Source organism: Lindgomyces ingoldianus (genome assembly GCF_010093535.1).
Source record: "Lindgomyces ingoldianus strain ATCC 200398 unplaced genomic scaffold BDR25scaffold_26, whole genome shotgun sequence".
Lineage (NCBI taxonomy): Eukaryota > Fungi > Ascomycota > Dothideomycetes > Pleosporales > Lindgomycetaceae > Lindgomyces > Lindgomyces ingoldianus.
In genome coordinates this window covers 304,503-325,117 of record NW_022985187.1, presented here as the reverse complement: position 1 = coordinate 325,117, position 20,615 = coordinate 304,503, and the positions used below count along the sequence as shown (strand labels likewise).

Genomic DNA, 20,615 nt, shown 5'->3' with positions numbered 1-20,615 from the left:
AGTGGAGCGACGCATTATACAAATCATAGTACAAGGCGCCGCCCGACTCTGCCCCGAACTACTATGACGAAAGATCTACATACAATTGGCAGCAGAGCTTGCCACATTGGCATCTTCAAAACTCTGCGATCGGAATATCGGGCAGAGTCGAGATAAGGTTGCGATCGTGCAGCATCGTCACGTGAGTGTGTAGTTGGACCTCGACGTCAACTATACACAACCACAAACTGGAGCGCCAAAACGTAGACAATACGATAGATTAAGTTTTCATATAGCTCGCCTAATGCAAAGAGTAAATATCGACTGAGTTCGTCATCCGCGCTGGTGTAGTGCCAACCAACGAACTGTGCAAGACAAGACCTCCCAACAGACTCCCCGGGACCTTCCTGAACAGTCTTTGTGAATTCTTCGAAAGCGGGCCATCGTCCTGGTCTCGAACATACAGCCTATTCCGGGTCGAAGCGTCGAGTCTACGTCGGTAGAAGCGCGGACAAGTATTAACAGCATCTACAGGCAGTGAGGAGACCGGGAAACCTGGCTTGTGCTGACGGGGTTTACCCTTGGGTGAACGAGGTCCATTTTGAGGGAATCGTGGAGAGGGAGAAGCGTTGGACCCATACACTAGATCTATAGTAGCGGCCCGTGAAAAGAATTGCGTGGAGCTGCGAACCTCGCGAGAGGGTTTCTCTGGTACGGAGAGTGTGGAGGCCTTACGCCGGAGCCTCCTCCCACTTGGCTTCTGTGGTGTTTCTGAGAGATCCATAAAGTTTGCCCGCGGTATCTGCGGTGTCGCTTCTTCCTTTTTCGCGGCTCCAGGGTCGGTGTACGCACGGCGTATGGCGGTGGAGGGGTCTATTTGCTCGAAAACAGAAGGCTTTTGCGTCTTGCTTGATTTAAGAAGAAGTGTCCAACCAGCAAAGAGGCTTCCATCGTAATTAGTCTTGTGGCTGTCCTGAAGATGTTGTCGGAATCTTTGACCGGAGAAGTACAGCCGTTGGTTACAATTCCTGAAGTTGTGCTGGGATATGTGCTCCTTCAACACAGATCCTTTTACCCTCCCGGCACCCTTGACGAGCGTCTCGTTGCAGTAGCAACAGACTGCCTCGATATTTTCTCTCGAACCAGCTGGGTAAATCGTATACTGCATTCCGGGCAAGAAGGAACAAGACCACATGGTGCAGACTGGATGAAGGTTTTGTGCTGCTGCAAGGTTCGCGTATGTGCGTTCGCAGTAGCAGCAGCGATGAGGCGGATCACTAGTTTAAGGTATCAATAACCGTATTCAGTCTCCAAGCAGAGTAAGTGTAGCTTACGGATTCCGATAAGTCACCCTAGACGAATTCAGCTGGTCAATGTCATGATTGACCCTTCCATTCCACCAAGACATCATGTCCAGACCCTCGAGAAAATGCCCACTAACATGCTCGGTCCGCTCCGCATATGTCGTGAAGGTCTGACCGCAGAAGCCACAATGGAGTGCTTGGTGGCCATCCTTCAATGGCAAAGGATGCCTCCACGCTTCCAAGAGCTCGGTCAACCGGAGGGGCTTCTGCCAGGTGTTGACTTTATGGACTTGGGAGATATGCTGTAAGAAGTGGTCTTTTCTGCTGAAGGTTCGCTCCGAAAGCGGTTTTTCTTGACAAGAAAGGTAGTTGTGATCAGCGAGATGTGATGGGCTTGGATGGCTCTTCGCACAGAACGGGCATCTTTCGGGAAACTCTCCAATTCGAGGACAGCACACCCATAATTCTTCAGGCATGTGGAGGGTCTGCTCATGCCTCACCCATTCAAGACGACTGTGGAATCGTTTCTGACAGAAAGTGCAGTAGAACTTTGGCCGTCGCGTTGGTTTCCGCTCATACAACATTGCATTTCTTTTGTCCGCGTGAGCTTTGCGAGGTCGTTCATCCAACGCACCATGCGACCTTGTTCTTCGCGGAATCTTTCCAGGGGCTGTCTCGACCATTGTGCCGCTAGTACTCGGCCGCTCGGGTATGTCCTCAGGAGATCGTGCATCCTCGGGGGAGCTTACTAGAACGCTTCCACTTGATTTAGGTCTCTCGATGCTCTTAGCGTCAGATATGTCGCCTCCTAAGATCCACGCTAATTTGGGTCGTGCAGCCATCTGCGCGTAGGCCATCTCATCAGTGACCCGACTCGGAGGAGATGCTGGGCTTTCTCTCTCTGCCCTGTACCTTCTCATCTTTTCTTCTAGCTGCTTCGCTTTTTCCTGGATCTGGGCGATTTCTTGCTCTGCCTTGGTCCTGTACTCGGATCTTCGGGCTTCTTCATACCCAGGCAAGAAGTTGTCCATCTGTTCTGCCCATGTCTTCTCCACGTCCACAGTGCCGCTCGTGGTAGGTCTTTCTGGAGATTTATCTGTTGCATCTTCGAGCCCTGAAGTGATGAGCTTCGGGAGTTCAGGAACTCGAGGATGTGTTTTGCTTCGATGGTGGTGGTTAGACCGATTGACTTTGCGTGAAGCAGCGCTGTGGGAAGTAGCAGTCGACTCAGCAGCGCTTCCACTTGTGTAGAATGTTCGCCGACCATCTGAGTTTGCATCGAGGGAGCTCTCTCTTGAGTGAGTTCTGCGTAGAATGGTAGGTAACTGAGTTCCCCGATTCCGTGATGTCTGATTTTTCAGTGCAGCGTCGATGGCAGGAACAGAGGCCGGCTCGTCCTCCAATGGTGCGCTTAGATAGCGCTCAATCGACATCCTACTTGACGTTTTAGAGGCCGCTATTCTCGCAGCGCTTTCCATTCTGGTAGTCATTGGCGGGGTTGCGCGCCATATCTCATCCACCTCTGCAGAATCATGCCTCTGAATTGGCAGTGCTGCATCTGCAAATTGGATTAGGAAGGTTGCTCAAGCTGATCTTAACAACTTACGAGATTTTGACTTCCGGATGCGGTGAATGTGGAACCAAGTTTTCATATTTGCTTTTCAAGGAATTACTTACAGCAGAAGAGAATGGAAATAACGAGAATAAGCTCAAGTGAGCCCGCACTTACTATTCATAGTGACTTTGTCCTAGTGGATCTTTGCTTGGTTTTACACTTGCTTTGGACTTTGCATTCTCGACGAGAGCTGTTGAGACAGATTTAGCCTGCAGCGGATGAGTATCAACTTTGGTACCGAGACACACTCTCCACATCCGGATGGGACCACACTATCCAGTCAGCAAAAAAGGAAGGCTGAGATAGCGGACAAATTGGCTGCACGGATCGCACCTTGACTGAAACTCCTCATGCCTGGCTTGCGGTTAGAGTCTGGGGAAGTCAAACACCGGCAGATGCCAAGAGAATAACGGTCCGTAGGCATCAGCCGACAAGCATGGACTTCAAGGAGGGTGTAAGGGGCGTCTATAGCATCGCAGTTACTCAAGAGATGATGCAATCATAAGGAAAATCGCAAGGTAGTTGACGCAATTATTCCAAGGGTTCCTCCCACTGGCCCAATGTGGATTAGACGGAAAGCCTTCTAGAAGGGTAGCTGTTTTGAGTAACAGTAAGCAGGAAACGAAATTATCGCGGAAGCCATGTGAGTTCCAACTTAACGATTGATAGGACGGTACAGTATACACAACGCGAAGAGTGTGGAAAGATGCCATTTGAAGGAACTCCCTTCAGCCGAGCTAGGTTTGCCAAGATAATGGTCAGTTGTCAAGATCCATGACAAGGAGGTGGTAAGGTGAATTCTGGCCTTTCGGGAATGCAACTCTGAGTGGACTGTTGCCGGAGGATGAATGGTGTTCAAGCCGTGGGAGACTAGCGTCACAATCGTTATCTGTAGGCCCGGGGTGTTTGTGTGGGTGACAACATCATCGCTGAGCTGTATCAAGGGAGACAGATTATGGATATGATCAAAAACCATGAGAGTTTGGTGGGCGTAATTTATCCAAATGTTGGGTCGATGTGTTGATGCAGTTGAGATGAAGGGCAGCTGCAGGAAATCCGAATCTGCGGGGAAGCGCTTTCCCCAATTTGGGCATGCCCCTGGCCTTACAACCCTATCTTAACCTTATGCATAACACTCTTCCAGATATCTGGCCGCTTCAGAAGCCAAGATGCAAGCGATGAAGCAAGCATGAGGATTCCCTTCTAGAAAACTGCAATTACTGCTAAAATCGTCGCTTTACGGCCAAACAAACGTGCACTTATGCCCCGGAGGTGGGGATCGGCCACTGCCGAAGAATCGTCGAACTGTCGTAGATCTTCGGCCAGCGTACCTGGAGACAGCATCCGCAGCTAATGTGAATTATTCTGAAGGATTCCAAATCCGAGGCTCCTGAATTATTTTAACGTGAGAAATGTGGGCATGGGTACGAGCAGGAGTTACTAGGGTAGACTTACAAAGGGCTCTCTGGGTTCCAGCAACAGAAATGATTGGCTCCCAAACACAAAGAAGATGCATGTTTTCATATTGGGACCGGACCGAGAGACCGCGAGCAACATTTGAGCTCGAGTTGGCAACCATCGATGCTGGTAAAGTCTCAGATTGACAAGCAACGTGCATACTGGCCCAAAAGCAGACCTCGAGATCGACTTGCGTAGACGCATTATATTAAGACAGCTAGCCCTCAAGCACAGAGATCTCGGTGTCTCGATATGAAGGCTACATGAAGCCACACGGCAATTCGAACTTGCGACACTGAGTATTATGGCCCGGTTGTTAGATTCTGCTATCCTACCGTCCTTAGGAATCACTACACACTTCCTACCCTTTCCATCCATTTTAGCTGCCAGCGTTTTGTATGTGCAAGGGTGTGTTCCCCTGCCCCACCCCCCTTTCAGCAACTTCCTTAACCGTCCTTTTGCTTTGCCGATTAAGTTCAATACAAATCCCCGTTCCGTCTACCTCAGCCTTCCACTCTCTGGCCGCAAATCACTTCCAAGTACTCGTATTCTGTGCGTTAAGCCTAGGTATTCCAGGAGTTGGAGAAACTCCGCGCTTCTTTACAAGATATAGGCTCAGGCAGCTATAAAAATAGAGAAATAATGGGACTGATGACAGTGCCCACAAGAACACCTGTGTGTATGTCCTTGGGTTGATGTGAATATGCCGGCGACGGTGATGATGATGGTGATCTAGTTGCTGTGGGACATATTGATATTCCCCTGGTAGCGGAAACCTTACTATTCGTTGATGAGGCGGTGGTCGCTGAAGAGGTAACATTTGCATCAACATGTAGGATAGAGAGATCCGATTGCTGAAATGGGACAACATAAGGCCAATGAAACCCCAGTACACCCGTAGAAATAACCGTCATTTCCGAGCGATCGACAGACACGAAAGCGGTGAAAAGATTTGTAAAAGCAGTAACGCATATGCGCAAGACGAGATCGAATCTATGAGAGTTCTCTATCAGTGTCTCGTTCTTAGGTTTTAGTAATGATAGAATTCCAATCCCTTTGACAGCAATTAGCCACTGATGTAGTCCTATTACTGTTGACCGAGATCGTGATTCTAATGGTACTTTCACCTTTTGGACAAACCCCTGGACTGAATATCGGATCACCGGACGCCCATCCTGAGGGTTGACATGCTGCAAATCTGCCATCATTAGAGTTGCTCCAGACTGACGATTGGCCGTGAGATATCAGAGACTAGAGCATGAGGCGGGCGGGGTGGCTCTAGTCGTCAAAGCCGGGGAGAAGGACATGATATTGTAATTACAAAAGCTGGAAGGTTGGAGCTTGAATGAGAGGATCTTGGTAACTCACTCACTTATGCAACCTTCTTCCGCGCCAGCCAATCCAAGGAAATGCTTTCAGCCCTCCAAACCGCAGTCATACTTCAGAGTCATCACCTTCAAAATGGATTGTTGCTGAGATGGGTGCGTAACCTACGTTATAACGCCTCCACGTTTCGTCGAACGCGGCACTGCATGTTGTCGTGTTGGAGGCAATATAACAGGGAAACTGTTCTTCCCAATTACTGAACCTCAAAATATCCATCAGAGAAACTACATTTAGCCTTGAGGATACTGAAAACAAGCTAGCAAAGAAACCATTTTTGGATTGCAAATAGGGGCACTTTGCTTACCCATCCCGTATGCACAGACATAAGATTTATGAATACCTACAGTAGGAACTGGTCGTAGCTTCTAAGGTTCAAAACTTGAGACCCTGAATCACTGAAGTATACCTGAGGTGGAGCATTTAGCGATATAGACGCTGGGACTTTGAACCCGCTTCTTGGGGGAAATGAGGGCCAACCACGACTATGGTTCCCGAAAGGATGTTTCTGCGATCAAATCGTTCAGCCCTCGATAAAGCCAAAGGCAAACCAGGCAGATACTACTTGATTTAAGGGTGAAAGGAGGACTAAGGAACAGCAGGAAGCGCTACTGTTATTATCCGCGAGCGCGTAGGTATTCACAAGAGTAGCAAGTGTACGCGAAATGCCAAGATGGGAGATCGACTCGTGCTTAAGGCTGATCTGCAACATCCGTTAATCAGAGCTGCACTTCAGGGATTGAACGACTTACTTCTTGCTGGAAAGGGAATACAGCCCTAGGAACTTGACCTAAACTCGTTCATAGAACGGGCCCACCCACGTTCACGAGCATTTAGTGAAGGCTTTAAGACCTCGACGCAAAGTTTGGAGCATATCACCAACGACAAACTTCAACATCTGCATTGCATTCCAACAGACTTTCATCCTTTATCACCAAGCATATGTACAAAGGTGGATAGTCATCGTCAGTTCGAAGTCTTGTCATCCACACGCTCCAGCCATTAAATCTTATCCGACAATAGCTCATTCTGCCATGATCATACCATCGTAACCAGAATCTAACCGGATTCGCTCGAAATAAACAAAGGGGGGCGGAAAGAACTGTTGTGCGGAAGCTTCGACCGACTTCACGACCCAGCCGAGGCGCACCGAAGCGATGCTAGTGTCCGAGCAGTGGGAAGAGATGTTGAGGGTAGGAGGAAGGGATGGGTCGCATCAATGAATGGGTGGCTGGTAGTTTATCGGTCGCCTTTCACATGGTTAGGGTGACTCCAGCTCTACGAGGTCGAGTGTACATACTTGAATAGAAGAATATGGGGCTCCGGTTCGTGCACTTCGTAGTGTTCCCAACCCAGACTCTAGCAAAATGTCAACATATTCCAGCCCAAGCTGGACGTGGAGTTCCCATACCTGTGTAATGCCCAATGCTCGCCACTCCTCCTCCCACAACAACTTCAATGTTCCCCTCGATCCGTCGAAGTACTCCTTGGGTATCGCCTTCAGCATCTGCTTGGGAAGCTGCACATGGCGGTATTCAAATTCGCTGTCGGAGTACCTGGTTCTACAATCAGCTCCAATCCCTGTACTGTTCTTGTAAACAACCAACCTCGCTGAGTAGTGGATCGCGTCAACAAACTCGTCGAGCTTCTCCTTCTCGAGTTCTGAAAGCGGCCGCGGTTTCTTGTTGCGCCTGGTGTGATCTATGTCCAAGTTGGACATGGCGAGGCTGGTGTAAGGGCACAAGAGTTGCTCGTGTGCTCGTGGCGTGGGGTTGTCGAACCGCTGGTGGTGGGGCAAGAGCCCGGCAGGCAGCAGATATTCAGTATGGGTGGTGGGCTGGCAGAATTGGGGGACTGTAGAGTCGGGGAATGTAAATAGAGAGACAATGGGTGTAAGCAGGATCGCAAATAGAGGTGAGTGCAGAATGATAGTGCGGAGTGTAAGGAAAACAAGTCGTGTTTATGTTCCGGGCGGTGAAATGGAGGCCCTGAGACCCCATTGGCCAAAAGGCTCGGAGACCGGTATTTTCCGAGCTTGAACCTCATTGCCACGACAAGTCGCCGATGCCATCTCTACTCTCTCCTTAGTCTCAAGTAGTATGCACAGCACACCCTCCGTTATGTTTTGTACGGATCTCTATTACTCTACTCTAGCAGCACCTAAGCCACTGCGCGGTAAGGTCCCTCTAGTGCAGCCTGTGGTTCGTCTTGGCGAGCCCTCAGCCCCCCAAAATCTGAGCCCTCCGCCTTGAACTCTTCACGTCTGTGAATCCTTCGATCTTTCTCATTCTTCTACTTTAATTAAGCTGGTACCCTCAGCTTCTACTCAACCTTTTCATGCAGTATCAAGTCAATGCTACCATGCCAGTGATTAAGCAATAGCAAATATGGACAACCTTCCTCTAGTGGAAGTCAGTAAGTCAATTTACAAGAAGATGACCAGCGAATTACCACTAATATGTTTTAGTTGCGGGCTGTCACATATGCCATAATATTGGCGCATACGCATTTGTTCGAGTCTCATTCCACGAAATCCACGCATCTAGTGCCAGTGGAAACGGCTGCATCAAGTGTTCTGTGTTGTGGAAAGTCGCTTTAGTGTTTATTCCTGATCGACTGCGACAATCAAACACTTTAATTTCGTTCAGAATCACTCAGCTCGGGAACCCTAAATCCATCTTCAACCTGGAAGTTTTTGGCGCCACTGGAGAATCTCTGAGCCGCCACATCGTCTTCTTCACCACCTCTGAACGACCATACGTTTTTGGCCAGAAGGTGATTGACAATGGGCATCTTCTTGAGGGCAAGACATCTTCCCGGGATGTCTGGCGTACAGTTCGTTACTGGTTGGCTGATTGCGTTAATCAACATAGAACGCCAGCCTGTTATCGTGATTCAGTTTCAGCTTCAAACACTCTCCCTACTCGAGTCCTAGATCTTGGCCGCCTTACAAATGCGCAAGCTGACATAATGCTTCATGAAACGCAAAACGGAGAAGCGGGGGTGTACATGTGCCTCAGCCACTGCTGGGGACCGCAAGGATGTGCACTGAAGACGACGTCCCAGAATCTCGGTGCCCATAAGAACTGTATTTCTTTTGAATTTCTCCCGCAGACCTTCAAAGATGCAGTTATTTTCACGCGATGGCTAGGAATCAGATATCTTTGGATTGATTCCCTATGCATTATACAGGATAGCGACGAAGACTGGGAGCTGGAATCTGGCGCAATGGCCCAAGTGTATGAGAACTCGTATTTAACATTGTCCGCAGCAAAAGCATCATGCGATTCGGAAGGAATGTTCATGGATGAGGAGCGCAGCACGACTCAATACTACTTCACCAATGGCAATGATTCCGCTGATCATTTGCCGCTTCAAAACTGCGATGCAAGTTCACACCAGTCTTTCCAAAAGACGCGTTCACGTAGGCCAATTCAGTTCTACATGCGCGAAAGCATATTCCACTCACCAATCGACGGGGAATTCTACGAACGCGAATCACATCCCAGTTTCCCCCTATTATCACGAGCATGGGCATTTCAAGAGCGCATATTATCGCCGCGAGTTCTACATTTCGGCGGCCAAGAACTTTACTGGGAATGCCGGCAAGAAACTTACTGCGAGTGCGGACACAAGGGAATTGCAAAAAGTTGGGCGAAGCGAGAGTATGGTGATTTATTATCTGAGATTTCTGAAAGGGTATTGAAATCTAAGATTACATCGCCATCTTCTTTGTTAAATCATTTCACCAGGTGGAAGAGATTAGTGGAAAAGTATTCCCAGAAACACCTTAGCTTTCCAATAGACCGATTGCCTGCTTTGTCCGGGCTTGCAAGCAGGATGCAGAACCGGTTTTCTGGGACATATTTAGCGGGTATATGGCAAAGCGATACCGGCGCCCTCATATGGCACGTCAACGGAGACCCAGAGGCCATCCTATCGCAGTACATCGCCCCGAGTTGGTCGTGGGCTAGTGTGAATCGAGGAATCACTTACATCCGCATCGGCCTCCGAGATGAAATCTTCTACTCTATCGTCGAAGCTATGTGTGTTCCCCTTGGACTCAACCCCGCCGGCCAAGTTTCTTCAGGTTACCTCATAGTGAAGGGTCAATACGAAACTGTCAAGTACAACCCAGTCACCGAAGAATGGTACATCGGCCGCCAGCCAGACCACTTGCTTTACTGGGATAGCTCGCACGTGAAGCCGTTCTGGGATTCACGGTGGGAAGACCCACTGGAGAAGCCACTGAGAGACCTTATCCTTTTGCGCCTCGTGAGGCTAGTTGACTGGATTGTGTTTCTCATCCTCCAAAAGATGGATGCTAAAGAGGAGACCGTACAACGAGTCGGGCTCTTGAAAGTGGATAAGTTCGCTGCCGGAGAAGAACATCTCAATGAAGCCAACTGTTTTTGTGGAACAACAACTGCCAAGATGATTTAACTGAGCACTCAAGCATTTGGCCACTTTGGCTCCTCTCCACACCCAGCTAGGTAAACAGAACGGGTTACTGCATCCCAGTCTTCGCCCCAACTTCGATACCACCATTCCTGCCATCAATACTCCCGAAAGTCGCACAACACGAGCCCCCCATGCAATATATACACTTGATTTAGAATCGAACGATCCTCCCATGATGTCTAATCAAGACCTCCGAGTCCTCCAGGTGATCGCAGTAACCGCACTCCTTGATCGAGTCAGCAGGCGTAGCGCAGGGACTGTTGGGTGAACTTACCCGCCGCTGGCGATGAGCGTAACCGCCCGACCCTGTCTTGGCCTTCTTTGGTACCTTCAGCCTCATGATCTCGGTAGTCGGGAGGATCAGCATCTTTTCTCTTTCCCCAGTGGTCTACCTACCACCTATGTATAGTACAATCTTAAAGTCTTCTTGCAGTTGATTGATATGACTAAGTTACTTTAGACACGCTTCCTTCCACGTTAGAACATATGGACATTGCATTAAACCCAGGCAATCTATCCTTCCAAAAACCGAACCAGAAACCAGGTTTGAAATCTCGTCCCCCCTTTCACTTCGCCTAGAATACGCACTAAACCCAAATTACCGGCATTCTATTACCTCTCCCTTCTAAAAATGATCGCAAATGTATCTACAGGTCCTAAAGATAATGATCCTAGATTACCATAGGCTTCCTTATCTTTCTATTTCCTACCCCTGCCATCTATCCTCCCCTCTGCTCTCTTCTTTAGCCTCATTGCCGGCATCCCTTACCCAGACTCTGCTCTACCCACTTCCCTGCAGCTTGGGACCAATCACCATCATAGCATCTCAGTGTAGGAGTTGGGCTCTCAGGCGCTCTAGGGCTGTTCTGGGTATTTGGTAGCTGCACCATCTGCGGTTCAACAGATCTCCTCCGTTTCTCTAGTATAAATGCGGCATTACTGGCGCCGATTATCACCGCAATTGATGGGATTTCCACTTCAATTCTGATCTTCGCTCCTGTGGAAATCCCTTTGACAGACGGCTTTAATGATGATATTAACATACTCGGTGCAAAAGGATTGTGTATTGCCTCCCTCGCGCCTGAGATTGAGGTAAATGTGGTTAGTGTTCCCTTTGCATGGCCTCCTGTACGCAAGAGGCTAGTGGCTTGTGCTTTTGCACTGGTATGTGGTAACGTCGAGGCTGGGGATGTTGCTGCACTTACTCATGGAAGAGCCAACGCTGGATGAAGTGGGGATTTTAGTTCGCATCACTGCAGAAGCTGAAGCCGGGTATAGCAGTGGAAGGTAGCTCTTAATATCTGACGAAAGTGCTTAGTACCATGCTGGACAATTTCCGGCCGTGAGTGAAGCTGCTAGCTAGGATGAGAAATCTTCCGAGTCGGCGATTGCGACTGATACTGGGTTTGGTGGAATAGCTGCTACAATACCAGAGAGAACAGATGACTTATTTGAGTTGGTGGTACTAGCGGTTTGTTTTCATTCAAGACTGCAGTTTACGATAGCGTAGACAGGTGGTGAAGATTAAGAACGGGGTCGCGCATAGTAAGTAACAAGATTGAAGAAGCTGAGGGGGACCAACAATTCCCCAAAGCTAGGGAAATAAATGATTACGGTCATCTGTAGATATCTCTAGTAACGCGGCCAATAAGATTCCAGCATTTCGCTACTCGACCGGCGCCGTTGGGCTGGCACTCAATTGCGGGCAAGGAAACATCTGAAAGAGTCGATTTCGCTCTTGTAACTGGTATCTTGTGTGGCGTAATAAAGTGTATACTTCCTCGCAAACCTTGACACAAACCTCACCACTCCATCCCATTTAGCTCAAAAGCGGTCCCTCCTCAAGCACGGTCTCCTCTCAAACCACACCCCCCTATCTTAACCCCCCTTCCCTCCTAACCCCAAAACTTGCAAATCCTCTAAGCCAATGGCCCCGCCCAATCATATATCAACCGACAACTCTTCGCCTCCTCACCTCTCCTAACTACAAACCGCCTCGTCAACATCCTCACCCCGTCCACTTCCGCAAACCCCCAAATTTGCCACGCCGTCCAACCCTTCCCCTCATTCTCTACAAAACTATCCACCACCTCCCCATTCACTGTTTCCTCCAACCAGCCCTCACAAAGAAACTCCGCATCCTGTTCCAACGCCTTCCCCGCATACTCCTCCTTCAGCTTCGTCAGGGTGTTCCAGCGACTTCTGCCTCGCAGATCGCCGAAGAGGTAGTCAGAGTGAGGACGGAATTGCCAGTCGAGAATGCGTTTTTCGGAGGTGCCTTTTAGGCCGCCGGAGGCGGTTTGCTGGATCTCAATGTGCGTGATGGGAGCGCCGGTGGGATTATCTTCTGGGGGTTCTGTGTAGGATTTTAGGTGTTGGGTTACAGTAGCGAGCCCGATGGCTTTGCGGGTTAGCCAGCCCATGCCTTGGAGCGCGAGGACCGGGTCCGTGGAGTCGGAGAGAGTTTTGTTCTGGGTGGGTTAGTGGGGGTGGAACGAATAGGAAATAGAGATTTTTGAATTGAAGCGCGTTAGAGTTTATATTGGGCTTGGAAATAAAACAAAACAGAGTACTAGGAAGTTGTGAATAGGGCAAGACCGAATGTTCATAGCTAGGAAAACCAGACTCACTATAATCCATTTGCCGTCCAAAGACCTGATCGTCTTCTCCGATGGTGCGGCCATTGTGTCTGTCTCTTTGCAATTTCCCTTGCTTCCTTGGAGTTGAAGCTACGTAGTGGAAATTTGAAGTCGAAAATCGAAGTTGAGAAATCCCTCGAGAACGCGTCGAGCTTGGGCTTACTGTTGGTGGGCAGTCTGAGTTCCGGTACGTCACACAACACACTTGTCTGAATTCACAAAGCGGGATCCCACAGCCTTCTTAAATACACATCACAGCCCCCACCACGCATCCCTCAACCCTGCATGCACAGGCTTCTAAATTCGGGACGGTACGCAATCGATGGATTGGCGCTTCACATGTAGTCTGGTTCGTCGTACCTGACAGCTGTCGGCCTCCGAGATACCTAGGCACTTCCGCATTCGCTCCTAGCGGGGTTATTTCTAGTGGGGAATCCCTGTACGGCTACTGCATATAAAGCCTCCAAGAGTGGAATTCGACGCGCATTTCCGACGATGTTTGGTGGATGGGTGGAGGACTGGAGGAAGCGGAAGCGGAAGGTGAGAGTGGTTGGACCGAGGGATTGCATGTGCTAGAGCTAAAGCGAAGACGAGGCTTTTCGATCTTTTTGCTGTTTGGGGTAGAAGGCCCGAGGTGAGCACGTGATATCAAATCAATAGATTGATGTTTCCTGTCTGGGAAGGGGAAATAGGACAGCGCGAGTACATCGCGAAGGATAGTGGAACATGATGTTATAGTTGCGATTCTTGTGGCTTCACGTGCCTCAAGAAACATCCCAACCTCAACCTCTGATACTACGCCAATACGCCTATACACCCAAAAATGCTTCCTCCCACAGTCCAGCTCCTTTGGGTGTTTGGCAGACAGCTGTCGCGACCGCTCACGGGCATTACTGACACAAAACCCCGGCAATCTTTAACCCCAGGTCCAGCACCGCAAGATGCTCATCCCCACCATCTACCAGTCTCTTATCCGTCTCGGAAAACATGCCCGCAATCCTCATTTTTTGCAAGTCTTGTACCCGCTCGTCATACATAATCCTATCATACAGCTGATTGACTGTCTGCGCCGCACTCCACCCTTCCGCAATCATGTCCTCCACCACATTTGCGATACTTGTGTAATTCAGTTTCTTGGAGGTTTGGGGGAAGATGGCGGTGCTGAGGGAATCCATAGTCTGTGTGGGAATGACGCCTGCGATTTCCTGGATGCTTCGGACGGAAACGATATCCGCTTCCGCAGGTTCCTCGTCATCAAGATCCATCTCGTCGTCTTCAACAACCCTCTTCTTCCTCGTCTTCTCACCATCCTTGCTTTCCCCAGCAAGTCTCGCCGCAGACTGCAAAAACGTAATCGCCTTCCTTAAGTCACCCTCACTAACCCTCACCAACTCCTCACCAACTCCTCGCGCTAACCTTACCCCTTCAAGTTTCGCAATATCTTCAATACGGCCGACTGCAGACCCCTGATCCAAACTCTTAAACCTAAACTTCGAGCATCTACTCGCCAAAGGATCGATAATCCTCGTGACATAATTACACACAAGACAAAACCTCGTCATCTTGCTATACGTCTCCATCGTTCGCCTAAGCGCAGACTGCGCATCCTGCGTCATCGAATCTGCTTCATCCAGCACAACAATCTTGAACGGTGGACAGGGATATTTATCCCTATACCTGACCATCTTGCCCTCTTCCCCCTCTTTGTCTTCTGTCATGACTTGATAGGTTGGTGCAGAGCTTAGTTGCTGTCGTGCGAAGTCCTTGACCTTAGCTCGTACGATGCTGATTCCACGTTCATCTGAGGCATTGAGTTCCAACACTCTTGATTTCATAAGTTCGGGACCGTAGAGCTGTTTTGCGAGCGCGAGGATCGTCGACGTTTTTCCAGTTCCCGGTGGGCCGTAGAAGAGCATGTGGGGGAGGTTGGAGGATTGCAGCGTGCGAGAGAGGATTTGGATCGTGTTGTCCTGGGCTGTGACTTCGGAGAGCTTTTTTGGACGGCTGTGGACCACATATTAGCTCATGGTCTTCCCATATGTTGGACTTTAGTGCCGCTAGATGTTGGGAGAGAATTGGCATACTATTTCTCGACCCATGGCTGCAGCCGACTGGGCTCCTGCTTTGTCGTAGGTGCTTTCGAGGAACTGGCCTGGGCTGCAGCCGCCTGCCGTGCCTTGATGTTGAAGAAGTCCGCCATGGTGGGAGAGCAAGGGAGGTTGTGAGGTTTGGCGGTGGGGTCAATCAGGTCTACTTGGTTAAAGTGGGAGAGACGCGACACGAAATCGCGCTTTCACGTTCAAGTGCACGGGCCAACCCAATCATTCACCAATCACGTCCCAAACCGTAGAGAGCCGGACTCGTCGGCTCAGAGCATGCTCTACTATTGTGTCCTTCCTATACATGATTTGCCCCCAAGCCTCTGCATTATGTAAGGTGATCCTGCCATGTGCCAAAAGCGGCCTTTCATCAGACATCGCATCCATGCACCCATCCCTGACTGATCACCAAGCCCCAAACCCACTGTAATCGATGCTGTGTTAAATCAATACTCGATTCGTCCCGCGGTCGTGTAGTTCATCATCTCTTATTTAGAGATGCTCCTTGAAAGAAAATATATTACTTTCCCTTCAAGCTAACTCCCTTAACCCGCTTAGCCAGCTGGAGAGAATCAGAATCGGAGCCACAAGAAGGTTGCCGCCGGAGAGGATGGTCAAGATGGTGAGCCACCCCCCTGGCCGACGAAGAGTTTGTAGGTGTATAGGAACGTTTGGGGGGTCGCTCACCGGATTCTTTGAGAATCGTCAACAGCGTAGCCCAGCCAGGTGTATGTTGCAGCTGGAGCCCGTCTGAGAGATCGTGAGTCGTTGCGACTTTGCAGAGGAGAGACTCTTCCTCCTATACAGATTGTTTGTTTAGCCCATATTCATGCAAATGAAGGTAAGAACTGTCGTACCTTGCTGAGAATACCCAGACCATGGAGAAAGCAAAGAAGATGGAAATTCGAAATGCTGTTAAGTCCGCTCGTGGTATTGAGAGCAACACCATTTGCACGGGCATTGAGCTGTTTAGACAGTGCTGAAATCTCCTGAGTTTCGCCCATAATCTCTCGATTCTCGATAGGGAACCTTGGTCCAGTGAACTCAGGATTGGGTTGGTTAGGGAAGCCATGTGTTAAGGTGACTAGGAGATAATCCACAGGAAAAGCCGGTTTGGCATTCTCCTGAACGTTGGCTCCATACTCGTTGACTTTTCGGAAGAAGACCTCGGGGATATATCGTGCTTGGTTGAGAGTATTATTGTCCTCCTCCGACTGTACGAGCATGACTGACGGTTCTGCCGATGGCTCGATGATATCTGCTCGCACCATCTCCACCGCCGTATTTGACGCTTGGTATGATGAAATTCTGATGGATCCTTCCTCATCGCCGCTGATGACACACGTGACAAAGTTGGAACCAAATCTGCCGGTATCGCTCCACTTGCTGGGCCGCGGATGTTTCGCCTGGTATCTCGCAGCAAAGACGATCTCGAGTGACGACAAGAAGTAGGAATCGATATGTCGTTTGCAAACGACGGTACCATCCCCATTGCCCGCATCTAGTAAATCAGTGAAGATGACGCCGACCTTCTGAAGCCCGCATTGCCGTGCGATCTCATCGACGTCATTCTCATTTTCCCACTCGCCTAACGAGATGCCATCAGCCTCGCCAACCTGCGGTGGCTCGTAGATAGCTTCAACGACAGCCTTCGTTCCTAGTGGCACCTCCTCGTACTCCTCGTATCGACCATAGAGAAATCCCAACCGCTGGGACCCGGTATTTCTCCAGAAATTGATCAAGTCATCGACCACCCCTACGGATGCGAACTCGACATGGTCCACCATCCGGTACTCCTGCGGCTGTAGCGAGATCGCACTTGGTTGACACTTAGTGCAGATACCTTCCGGAAATGGCTTGTGTCCCGACGGGCAGTCTGGCCGCACACGATAATACGGTTCGCTAAGCGGGGGCATGTACGAGCTTCCACTCTCCGGCTTGTTCTTCCCCGAATTGATCTTCCTCAGATACGAATGGAACGAGAGATGCTTGATCTTCTTCTCTGCTAGGTACTCAAGGGCATACGGCTCCAGCGGCATGCAGTAGTCGCACATGCCTTTCGGCCCATGTCTGCACATCTTCTGGTCTAGTTTCCGTTGAATCTTGCCATCGAGCTTGTCTAATCTATCATCGAGCGGGGATTGCTTGATCACTTCCCAAGGATTCTTTATCAACAGTGTGGGCGAGCCTAGAGGGACGGTAGGAATTTCCGATGGTGAGACAGCGCGACCGTTCAGGCGGACAGCGCCTGTAGGAGCTTCGGAGTGGCCATTCGATATCGAGGACTGCTCCTGGAAGTCGAGGAAAAGCTGTGCACCGTGCCTGTTGGGATATCAGCTATGTCTACGCAAGGCGAGGCGAGCTACCCACGACAGGCCGACCTGTTTGAACGTGATGCCTTTCAGGGACGTCAACTTTCTTGAGTCACCTCCGTGCGGTCTGTTGCTGACGGTGAGGCTACTGAGATCGATATTCCTGGGCAGTTTCTCCGCTACCTGGGGAATGATATCCGTGAACGTCGTCGTGGGCTCGACATTGAGCCGGAACTGGCCCTCTTTGCTAACGAACCGGAGGATCATGGTGGGCAGCGTCAGAATTACTGCATCAAAGTTGGGCTACTTGGAAAAGAGCGAGGCGGCCGAGTGTCTTTTGTAGATGGGACACGCAGGCAGTAATAGAGGGTGTTAGGCAAGCCAAGGCGAACTGAAGGGTGCGGTGTGAATTGGTAAGGCGTAGAAAGCCACGGAACCGACGTCAACCTGCGGACGTGAAAGACGCGCTAAAGAACTCGCCTGGGTGTTCTGCCACCGCCTTCGGCAGATGCCGTGCTGCGAATATGTGTCCTATTCACGCCGATTCGGTCACTGTTCCGTTAATAATTTCTCCTTCACTGAACTAACAATTCACACACTTGTCCCGTCTCCTTTCCTTCTTTTCGCACCCCAGATGATTCTGCCGCTCATTTGACACACCGCCGCCCCAGATAATCAACCCGGACCTTTGTTCTCCCTGTCTCTAATCGCCCCGACGAGGAAACAGCATCCCCGAGCACAGCACGCACAAACAGCGCCCGCAACCATGTGGCCCTTTGACGCCGTCAACTGGCTGGCGCTGTCAATCCCCTTCGCCTATCTCTTCATCCTCATCGGCTCCCTCACTGTCTTCTCCAACCTCTACCGAAAACGACAAGCCGCGACCGCCGCTTCGCTCGCGCCATGGTTCCCCCCACATCTGCATCGCAACATCTACCTCACGCTGCTACACCAGGAGAACCCGAAAGTGCCGGATAGTATATTGAAGGCCGCGCTACTGCGGCGCGCGACTGAGGATATTCACCGGATAGTGCAGGTCCGGAATGCGAAGCAGGCGCTGCAGGTTCTGTTGCAGAGAGGCAGCGTGGGAGACGATTTGTGGCAGCGGTTTCAGCGGGCGGAGAAGGAGATCGAGGAAGAATTGCGCGATGTCGTTAACGAGGTTAGCCCCTCCCCTTCCCCTCGCCCGATGACCCTCCTATGTACTAAATCGTGCCTTTGTCCAGGCCAACGCATTTGCCCCTAACTGGGGTACCACCATCTTCCAATCCGCCTCCGAAATGGCCCAAAACGCGCACATACGCGAGCGCCTTGCCGAAATCCAGGCCACTGCTCCCGCCGAAAAGGAATGGTGGGAGAAGCGCCGCACGGAAATCTCGTCAAATTTCATGAAGGAGCTGGATGAGGAGAAAAAGAGCCCAACCGCCACTGAGGCGGCGAGTGGTAAGCCTGCTGCAAAAACAGGGTCTGACGATGATGCGGTAATTGTCGAGGCGGGGGGTCCAACCGTGAACGCGGGGAAGGGCAAGAAGAAGAAAGCTAAGCATTGAGGTGTGGGTGACGACAGGGTTGCTCGGAAGCGAGACGTGCTGAGGTGTTGTGGTGTACAGTTACAGAGAGATGTCATTAGTCCGAGGGTTAGGGAGGCTAGAGAGATTTCTTGGGCCCATAGCATTACCGGCGTTGAGGTGTTCAAGGCACCTCGGGAAGGGGGCACGCTTAGCTGGCGCTTGAGAGGGATTCTCAAGGGCTACTTGTATGAACAAAGCACTCGATTCACCGCAGACAACAAACATACCAATTCAAATCATGTGACGAAATTGCGAACGCTACTAGACGCCATTGAACCTGTGGGGATCCCACTGCAGACAACCTGATACATGGTACAATCCCTGCACTTTCTAGAAAGAAAACGAAAATGTTGTCGTACACCAGATATACAAATCCAATACCTTCATTTCCCGGACCGGGAACTTGCCCAGCCCTACTTCCTCACTGGTCCGCTAACACCAGCTCCGATCACGCTTGGCAGCTCCTCGTTTCCGATGGAATACAACATTCCGATGCCTGCGCTGATAAGGAAAGCCATGAGCACACCACTACCGGCAAACAACCAAAACGGTACCGAGACATCTTTCTTTTGGCAAGCGGGGCCTCCCCAGTATGTTGTCTTACTTCCACCACCTTCAGTATCAATGACAGTAGCGTCACACCGACACCCATAGCAGTCCTGGACCGTTGCATCTTTGCCCGTCTCGCCTTTGTGGAGGAGGTCACATTTTCCATGGCCCGTGCAGTTGTGCGTTTGCTTTTTGCAATCCGAGAGCGATTCAAAGCATCGCGGAAGTATTCCAAGGACGGGCCCTGACTCGAAGAGAGCAGGGAATTTCTCAATGGTTTGGGCGGACATGTTTTGTGGAGTGGTGGAGGGTTGGGAAGATGAGGGCGAAAGAAGAGCCTCGGACTTCTCACGGCGAGCTTCGATAGATGAAGGGAGGTCATATGTGCCGTAGGGGTGGGCAGCGCGCTTAGAGTGCGAGGAGGGCGGGGGCATGAGGACAACGGTTATAGAGAAGCCTTGGTCAACGGATGTGGAGACGAGTTGGGCGAGGGCATTAGAGAGGTCGGAAGAAGAGGCGGACAGGGTTTTGTCTGCGTGGAAGACGGTGAGGTAGTCATTGTACGTGTCGACGGGCTTGAGCTGGCCCAAGAGTTTATCGACAACAAGGCCGGTGTTGTAAGTGTCTTGCCGTGGGTCAGGTCTACGAGGGAGAGATTCGGCTTGCAACACCATATCTTGGATCAAGCGGTCGTTGGCAGACGAGCATGGGGGCTCGGCTATGGTGAAGGTGGCGGAGTACTCTGCCGGGTCTTTGATGATAGCTGGATGCTCTGTTAGCTCGCACCACTCTTGAATCCACGTCGGGTCCACTCACCTGCCACGTCGCGGACATCCTCGATCCATACCAGTGCATGGGCCCAGTTCCTGAAGCTATCGTCTCCAAAAGGTCGCTGCGGTCTTCCTCCGTAGGCATTGAGCTGCTCAATAACCTCGTCGTTCGCATGCTTGATTGAATGGAACTGTGACAGCCCCAGTCGTTGTGCGAGGATCAATCGAGCTGTCTCGGGGGTGACCTGCTGAGACGCAGCAGTGGTCTTGGGGTCGTAGAGGAACGCATGGCCCGCTCTCGACGCCGACGCCGAGCAATATAGTAGCGAGGAGAAGAGGAAGCCCCAAGACAGCTTCATGGCGGGCGTGGATGATGGATGGCTGGTGAGGGAGCTGGGGGATTGTGATAGCGAACGTCAGTTCGAGGCAGCCTGTCGGTGCTAGGCGGAACTTGCCGGTCCCTCGAACCTCGAGC

General features: G+C 50.7%; 8 protein-coding genes across 8 annotated transcripts; 3 read left to right on the top strand and 5 right to left on the bottom strand.

The window, feature by feature from the left end:
• Positions 1-263: 263 nt before the first annotated feature.
• Positions 264-3,019, bottom strand: BDR25DRAFT_344393 (uncharacterized protein; the record flags this gene model as incomplete). The annotated part of the gene is made up of 4 exons (XM_033693936.1): positions 264-1,256; positions 1,314-2,841; positions 2,890-2,940; positions 3,013-3,019. 4 exons carry the CDS (start codon positions 3,017-3,019, stop codon positions 281-283), a joined length of 2,562 nt encoding a protein of 853 aa, XP_033544919.1. The 3' UTR covers positions 264-280.
• A 1,291-nt stretch (positions 3,020-4,310) lies between these two features.
• BDR25DRAFT_357833 (uncharacterized protein) lies at positions 4,311-5,705 on the top strand (the record flags this gene model as incomplete). The annotated part of the gene is made up of 11 exons (XM_033695856.1): positions 4,311-4,414; positions 4,440-4,550; positions 4,615-4,764; positions 4,795-4,908; positions 5,015-5,031; positions 5,093-5,169; positions 5,198-5,253; positions 5,288-5,370; positions 5,427-5,537; positions 5,568-5,592; positions 5,639-5,705. 11 exons carry the CDS (start codon positions 4,311-4,313, stop codon positions 5,703-5,705), a joined length of 915 nt encoding a protein of 304 aa, XP_033544918.1.
• A 932-nt stretch (positions 5,706-6,637) lies between these two features.
• Positions 6,638-7,679, bottom strand: BDR25DRAFT_265650 (CKS-domain-containing protein). Its single transcript, XM_033686929.1, has 4 exons — positions 7,347-7,679; positions 7,151-7,295; positions 7,040-7,098; positions 6,638-6,989 (listed from the first exon to the last, which is right to left on the bottom strand). The coding sequence occupies exons 1-4, from the start codon at positions 7,457-7,459 to the stop codon at positions 6,956-6,958; spliced, it is 351 nt and encodes a 116-aa protein (XP_033544917.1). The 5' UTR covers positions 7,460-7,679; the 3' UTR covers positions 6,638-6,955.
• A 187-nt stretch (positions 7,680-7,866) lies between these two features.
• BDR25DRAFT_344391 (HET-domain-containing protein) lies at positions 7,867-10,331 on the top strand. The gene is made up of 2 exons (XM_033693935.1): positions 7,867-8,154; positions 8,207-10,331. Exons 1-2 carry the CDS (start codon positions 8,127-8,129, stop codon positions 10,180-10,182), a joined length of 2,004 nt encoding a protein of 667 aa, XP_033544916.1. The 5' UTR covers positions 7,867-8,126; the 3' UTR covers positions 10,183-10,331.
• A 1,788-nt stretch (positions 10,332-12,119) lies between these two features.
• Positions 12,120-12,884, bottom strand: BDR25DRAFT_232582 (uncharacterized protein; the record flags this gene model as incomplete). Its single annotated transcript, XM_033685413.1, has 2 exons — positions 12,120-12,671; positions 12,831-12,884. 2 exons carry the CDS (start codon positions 12,882-12,884, stop codon positions 12,120-12,122), a joined length of 606 nt encoding a protein of 201 aa, XP_033544915.1.
• An 845-nt stretch (positions 12,885-13,729) lies between these two features.
• On the bottom strand, positions 13,730-17,517 carry BDR25DRAFT_326861 (NPL4-domain-containing protein; the record flags this gene model as incomplete). The annotated part of the gene is made up of 4 exons (XM_033692306.1): positions 13,730-14,843; positions 15,463-15,737; positions 15,796-17,260; positions 17,309-17,517. The coding sequence occupies 4 exons, from the start codon at positions 17,515-17,517 to the stop codon at positions 13,730-13,732; spliced, it is 3,063 nt and encodes a 1,020-aa protein (XP_033544914.1).
• Positions 17,518-17,818: 301 nt separating this feature from the next.
• Positions 17,819-19,019, top strand: BDR25DRAFT_290621 (translocation protein-like protein sec66). Its single transcript, XM_033688530.1, has 2 exons — positions 17,819-18,412; positions 18,477-19,019. The coding sequence occupies exons 1-2, from the start codon at positions 18,017-18,019 to the stop codon at positions 18,798-18,800; spliced, it is 720 nt and encodes a 239-aa protein (XP_033544913.1). The 5' UTR covers positions 17,819-18,016; the 3' UTR covers positions 18,801-19,019.
• Positions 19,020-19,063: 44 nt separating this feature from the next.
• Positions 19,064-20,554, bottom strand: BDR25DRAFT_344386 (uncharacterized protein). The gene is made up of 2 exons (XM_033693934.1): positions 20,187-20,554; positions 19,064-20,133 (listed from the first exon to the last, which is right to left on the bottom strand). Exons 1-2 carry the CDS (start codon positions 20,497-20,499, stop codon positions 19,235-19,237), a joined length of 1,212 nt encoding a protein of 403 aa, XP_033544912.1. The 5' UTR covers positions 20,500-20,554; the 3' UTR covers positions 19,064-19,234.
• Between the last annotated feature and the right edge of the window lie 61 nt (positions 20,555-20,615).

What these genes read in the sequence shown, in the direction of transcription:
- BDR25DRAFT_265650 (XM_033686929.1), bottom strand. Translation starts at nt 7,459, where the DNA reads ATGTCCAACTTGGACATAGATCACACCAGGCGCAACAAGAAACCGCGG. An exon ending in GAGCATTGGGCATTACACAG is followed by an intron (nt 7,099 to 7,150) that starts GTATGGGAACTC and finishes ACATTTTGCTAG; the next exon opens with AGTCTGGGTTGGGAACACTA. An exon ending in CCCCATATTCTTCTATTCAA is followed by an intron (nt 6,990 to 7,039) that starts GTATGTACACTC and finishes ACCATGTGAAAG; the next exon opens with GCGACCGATAAACTACCAGC.
- BDR25DRAFT_344391 (XM_033693935.1), top strand. Translation starts at nt 8,127, where the DNA reads ATGGACAACCTTCCTCTAGTGGAAGTCA. An exon ending in CCTTCCTCTAGTGGAAGTCA is followed by an intron (nt 8,155 to 8,206) that starts GTAAGTCAATTT and finishes AATATGTTTTAG; the next exon opens with TTGCGGGCTGTCACATATGC.
- BDR25DRAFT_290621 (XM_033688530.1), top strand. Translation starts at nt 18,017, where the DNA reads ATGTGGCCCTTTGACGCCGTCAACTGGCTGGCGCTGTCAATCCCCTTC. An exon ending in TGCGCGATGTCGTTAACGAG is followed by an intron (nt 18,413 to 18,476) that starts GTTAGCCCCTCC and finishes GCCTTTGTCCAG; the next exon opens with GCCAACGCATTTGCCCCTAA.
- BDR25DRAFT_344386 (XM_033693934.1), bottom strand. Translation starts at nt 20,499, where the DNA reads ATGAAGCTGTCTTGGGGCTTCCTCTTCTCCTCGCTACTATATTGCTCG. An exon ending in GGATGTCCGCGACGTGGCAG is followed by an intron (nt 20,134 to 20,186) that starts GTGAGTGGACCC and finishes CAGAGCATCCAG; the next exon opens with CTATCATCAAAGACCCGGCA.